The sequence below is a fragment of the Terrapene carolina genome, unplaced genomic scaffold, assembly GCF_002925995.2.
Source record: "Terrapene carolina triunguis isolate 2854851 unplaced genomic scaffold, T_m_triunguis-2.0 Scaffold558, whole genome shotgun sequence".
NCBI classification, from domain to species: domain Eukaryota; kingdom Metazoa; phylum Chordata; order Testudines; family Emydidae; genus Terrapene; species Terrapene triunguis.
Window position 1 is genome coordinate 4,875,025 of NW_020664909.1, and position 5,762 is coordinate 4,880,786.

At 44.9% G+C, this 5,762-nt stretch overlaps 1 protein-coding gene across 2 annotated transcripts in view; it reads left to right on the plus strand.

The window, feature by feature from the left end:
- Positions 1–269: 269 nt before the first annotated feature.
- The window catches only part of ALCAM (activated leukocyte cell adhesion molecule), a 161,392-nt gene continuing 155,899 nt past the window's right edge, over positions 270–5,762 (plus strand). Inside the window, exon 1 of one of the 2 annotated variants that reach the window (XM_024200328.3) lies at positions 270–544. In XM_024200328.3, coding sequence (XP_024056096.1) covers positions 460–544 — 85 coding nt within the window. In that variant the 5' untranslated portion in view covers positions 270–459. The remainder of the gene's footprint in view (positions 545–5,762) is intronic. The other variant, XM_024200329.3, reaches the window with a different exon arrangement.

A 5,762-nucleotide genomic window follows, 5' to 3' on the forward strand; every position in this document is an offset into this window, starting at 1 on the left:
GCTCCCACCCCCTCTCGGGTTCTACGGGATTCACCCCTCCCGCAGCACGCGTCCCTCCCGGGCTCGGGTTCTAAAGCCCCCGCAGAACGAGCCCCTGCCGGGCGCAGGTTCTAAAGGAGCCCCCTCCCCACCCCCTGACACGCGCCGCTCCCGTGTTCTAACTCAGAGCCCCCGCCGCAGCGTGCGGGGGATGAGGCTGAGCAAACGAGGGGGCGTGTCTTTTCCGGCCCCGCCCCTCCCTCCGCTCTCAGTCCTGGAGCGCCGCTAGGCTGCCAGAGGGGAGCAGCCACCTGCTCCTGTGCTGAGCTGCTCGCGAAAGCCGTCGCGCGCTAGACCCGGAGCCGCCGACGCCCGCCTGCCTGCCTGGAAAGTTACCGAGCCGCCCGCGCGGGGAAGCCAGGAGCCGAGAGGAGAACCCGCCGCCGTCCCGGGAGGAGCAGAGCCCCGCGGCCAGGCGGGATGATGGAGACCCCGGCAGCCGCCTCCTGCACCCACCGCCCGCTGCTTTGCCTGCTGCTGCTCGCTGCCCTCTGCCTGCGGCCAGGTGAGCGCGGCGCGCTGGGGCCGGTCGGCAGGCGGCTGTCACCTGCCCGCCTCTCCCCGGGTGCAGCGCTGCTCTGATCGCGCGGAACTTTACGGAGCAGCGGCGTGTGTGTGAGTCGCCCCCGCCTCCAGCCAGCCGCCCCCTGCCTCTGCGGGTGGCTCTGTCCCGCTGCCTCTTTCCCTGGCACCCTCCCCCCCTTCGGGGAGGGCGTGGGGTGCTTCCTTCTTATGGCGTAGGGAAGGGGGGTCGGTGTCGGTGTCCCCCACCTCTTGTTTTGGGGAGCGATCGCTGGCGTTTTTCGGTGACTGTTGGGGGTGGGTGGGTGTTGTCCCGTCTTTACGAAATGCCTGTAAAAGACTGTTTCTTCTCTTCCCCCCCCCCCCCCCCCCCATACGTGTGACCGAAACCTCCCTCGCCGCCCCTGGCTCTTGTCACGTCGGGTCTCTTTGGCTGCGAGCATTAAATCTGCCCCTTCGCGGTGACAGTTGCATTTGTGTGCCCAAGGAAGGAAAGAGATTACAAAGATCGAGTCCCACTTCCCCCGGCTTCTCTAATGTTGGGAGTATTGTCTGGTTGGTTGTACTGTGAAAACCAACACAGCCTGCTGCTTTCTGTCTGTGCCACTCACCGCTTCCCTCCAGAGCGACCCCTCCACCAGATTTAGCCGGATTAAAAGACTCCCGGGAAGAAGGGACGCGGTTATTGGGGTGCGCTTCCAGCTCCCTTGCAAAGTTGCTTTTCTGGTTATGCCAGAGCAAGCGGGAGGAGGTGATCTCACCTGCAGTTATAAGGAGATGAGAGTAAACTGTGACGAGCCGGTTTCTTGGTGGGAGGAGGTTGGTGCCGTTCTCTCTAGACCATTACGTCTTCCTAAAAGTGAGAAATGCAATCGGATGGGGAAGAATGCAAAACAAAAGCCATCGGGTTTTGCTTGTAGCTAGTTACGCTTTCAGTTTTCATCTCACGTCTGTCTCAGTGACCGCCTTAAACTTTCCAACAGCGGTAGCTCGCCCCTTAAAGACAACGTGTCACTGGGTCAGTTTCCTCTTTTTGTACACAAACGGCTGGATTGCTGCGGTCTCTCTCGGCTTTTCCCCCGCGCTAGTACCGGAGTCAGACTTCCTCTTAGGGAGTGGTTCTGCCGTTGAAATTCACCTCAAGTTTTCCCCACGCTGTGTGTGAGACACCTTATTTTCGATGCTGACTAATAAATGCATCCCCCAGGTGTTGTATTAGTAGCAGAATATGCATCTCTGAACGAATGCCAGTGATTAGTAATATCAACATCAACAAATATGGGTGGCTTCTCTTTAAATGTTGCCGGCTTGAAATAGGGAAACAAGGGACGCGATTATACATGGGGATACATTGTATGCGGTCTGTTCTTTGCATCTCCTTTTCAAAGGCGTGATCGAAACCCAGGGGAGTAGTCCAGTGTCAAGAGTCCTGATCTAAACTTCCATAGCAGCTAACTACTTTGATCGGACCCGGCTGTGTGAATGAGGTTGAGGGATTGCCACACTAGTCAGTGCAAAGTCCGGTATTCCTCCTGGATAGTTTTTAACAGGTGTTTGATTAGATTGAGATGACAAATCAGTTTCATGTGAGCTTTTTTAGGCATTAGGGAAGTAGGAACACTTGGGAAACACTAACATTCTCCTTAACTGTCTTGGCTGGGAGGTGTTTATACTCTTTTTGTCAATATTAAACATGAAAACTGAAGTTCAAGGAATAGCTGTCAAGTGTGTGTTCTGCATTCAAGGTAGAGAGTGTCTCATTATTCTTGTAGAAAGAGCGTCAGCCTGTGGTGACATTTTGTATTGCTTTAAGAAACAGCCTTTCCTTTGTGTGCTTGCATTTACAGCAGTCAAGAGGTTAGGGAAGCGTTGCCGTGGAGTCACTGTGTTTTCAGCACTAGGCTCTACACTTCGGTTTCTTCTCCAGTTACCTATTTACGCCTAATGCTTCTCACAGGAAATGGAAGACAAGAATAATACACTTCAGTAGAATATTATTTTTCTTGCATAATTTTCATATTTGTCTACTGTGAATTTCCTAAAATGAAACAAGTAGCTAAACAGAGGCAGCAATGTATAATCTCAGTAGAAGTTCTGTTTTTAAATGGGTAGCAAGCTATTCTTCAAAAACAAAACATTGAACTATATTGCAGTTTTCTGCGTTAGGAAATGATTAAACACAGTATTTAATGATTGCCAGTCTTAAACTAGCAATGGTATAAAGCTTACTGGGAAACCAGTCCCTCTGTGACATAGAGGGACTTTCCAGGCAAGATTGAGAGTGATGCTCACCTTGTCTCTTGTGCTTTATTGGAGAGTAGGGTAAAACCCTCTGAAAGGGACAGAGGCAGGTGTTTGTCCCTAACACTGAGGTGCCTCTTATCATATTGGGAAAACTTTTAATTCTGAATGGTCTTTTTTTTTTTTTTTTAAGAAAAAAGTACATCATGCCATCATCAAGAATTTTTTTTAATTGCCCTAATAATATTTTATGCTATTCTTATTCCCTCTTCTGTTGTCTCATAGCTTCAATTAACCTGCAGATACTGTACCTGCAGAATTATACTGACGCTGGTAATGCTGGATGGAACATGACCAAGTGCTGTCTAAACAGGTTAATGTTGTTATCCACGCCTCTAGTTTGCTGTGCTTTTCTGCCTTCTTCCTCCCCCTCCCCCCCCCCCAGTTCACGTTAACTCGGTTTGAAACACAAGCTGATACATGTGGGTTTATGGCTGGGGGGAGATGGGATCAAAATTGGTAGGAAAAAACTTAGCTCCCCTTCTTTCAGGTTTGAAACACAGGGAGGAAAAAAAACTACTAAATCTACTTAATTTCTAGTTTATTTTTAAAACAATAACTTTGAACACGTTTTAAAAAGCTTTTATAGCTGTAAAATTGTTTTGCCATTGTTGCTAGCATTTTGGATTTTCTATTTGTTATCCTCAACCACTTTGTGTTGTTTTAATAGTCCCAACAATAAATTACCCTGCACAGTCCAGTTATTGTGTACTGCACCATCAAAGTAATCTGACGCTTGGAAGCTCCCAAATCAAGTTGGCACATGCATTACTGTAAATACGCACATGTGTAAGATAGAAAACCTTATGTGGTGTTTATAAACTTTCCATGAATATTTAAACTTACTTCATTCTTTATTGAATAAACTGTGTTATGGGACAGACTGCTTTCTTCTTACCAAACACTCATTATTTAAATTAATATTTCTGATTGGTCCTGTCTACCTGATGTTTATTAGAGCAAGTTTTTTAATATGAAATGGCATTTTTGTATGGTAATTTAAATGAAAATATTGTTTGTTTTAAAATGAAGGAGGTCCCATAATAATTTTGAGTTCACTTCAGTCTTCACGGTCCTTTCTTTTTTTTCTGGCAGATGATAATGTGGTTTGTTTGTTTGAGGTTGGATTCTGTAGAAATTATGGTCTATTAACAAAATGTGTTTGATATTATTACATTGTCTGAGTTCCTGCTCATATGGTTATTCCAAAATTTATTTCTGATCTTATTCTGCTACAGTGCCTTTCCCCTTTCTTTTACTAGGCCAGTATGAACTTCAGATTTTAGGACTGAAGTCACAAACTCCCAGTGGCATAGGGATTCAGTTTTATGCACTGTGTGTGGGGGAAGGAGGTGTATTTTTTTTTCTTCTGAATACAGGCATATCTAACTAGCTCATTAAAAATTAGCAGTCACTCACTCATTACATTTGGAAACTGTTTTCCTGGTTTAAAAACTCATAATTATTTTTATGCTTTGTGATGACAAGAAGAGCAAGCTAGAAAATCTCTTGATGAAAAGCTTGGGAGGCCCTTTTTAGAAGAGTTTGGCAGTAACTTTGGGGATTCTCCTTTTGAGGGTTTTTGTTTGACAAGATAGGAGATGACAATAGAACTCACTCATGTAATCAGAGCATAATCTATGAACTTTGTGACTGAGGGGAAAACAAAGTACCTCTTTCCGGTGTATACGGCATTCCAAACCCAACCTTTGCTTTTGTTCTATTGGAGGAAAAACTACATTATGTCCATATTAATAGCAAATATTTTCTTGACACATCTCAGCTACTTCCAGGGTATATCATTTTCCCCCCCTTCCCCACCCCCAAAGAATAGCAGCTTTTATTTTTTAACACCTCCATATTCCTTTTGCCCGAAAGTCTTCCCTCACATTTAAACTTGGTCCACAGTAATACCAGGATAAACAACATAAGCTGTCTGTGGTTTGCATTGAGAGTATTGATTGGCTTATCTCATCCTAAAATTTGGGAGAAACCTCTGAACACTTGAACATGATGATGTATATGAAAGGAAAAACAATGAACTATTTAGTGTCTTACATAGGCGACAGTGTTTCAAGAGTAATTTATATCCTTTCCATTTTATCATGAAGATGAAACATTTTCAAAAACACTGTCTTAATATGGGTTGAACTGTTTTTGCAGCTCACCTGTGTTAGATGCTGCAAGAAGTGACCATGTTGCCAGATCTGGTTACAATATAGAACAGAAGTACCCAACATGGTTAAAATAAAGCTTGTTCTTGTAGTGTAGACAGCACTGAAAAAAGTGTTAATTTTGCTCACCAATCATACTAGCGCACAATCCAGGCACGCAGTTAAATGGCACTTAAGTCCCATCAACATTACCAAACTGAATAGTGTTAATTGTGTCAGGAGCTAAAATGTTGTGACTGGATTCCTTAACATATATAGCCTTTTTTGTGTATGTGGGATCTTGCATCTTTTATAGTTTTATAAATCCTATTGCAGCCGTTTTATTATATGGTTAGCTCCTGTCTTTAATGGGATTTGAAAGGTACCAACATTGTTTCTAGAAACATATTGTTCTGAAACTGTGTTCAGCCCTGCTCAAGAATCTTCATCAGGGTTAACACAGGGGGTATTTATTGTGGTGATAGGACTATTTTTAACAAGTTGTAGTGTATATGTAAACCACGAGCCCAATCCTGTGAGAAAACTGAGCATCACAAGTAAGTTGCCAAGTGTCCTCACCTCTTTGACTCAAACAACAAAAATGCTTGTATGTAACCATAATCAAGTGAAAGCTTTTTCAAAAATAGCAAGTACTGCAGATTGTGATTTGAACTACTAGAGATTTGACTAAGGCCTGATTTCGCCCTATTCTTCTCTGTCTCCTCCCCCCCCCCCCCCCCCCCCCCC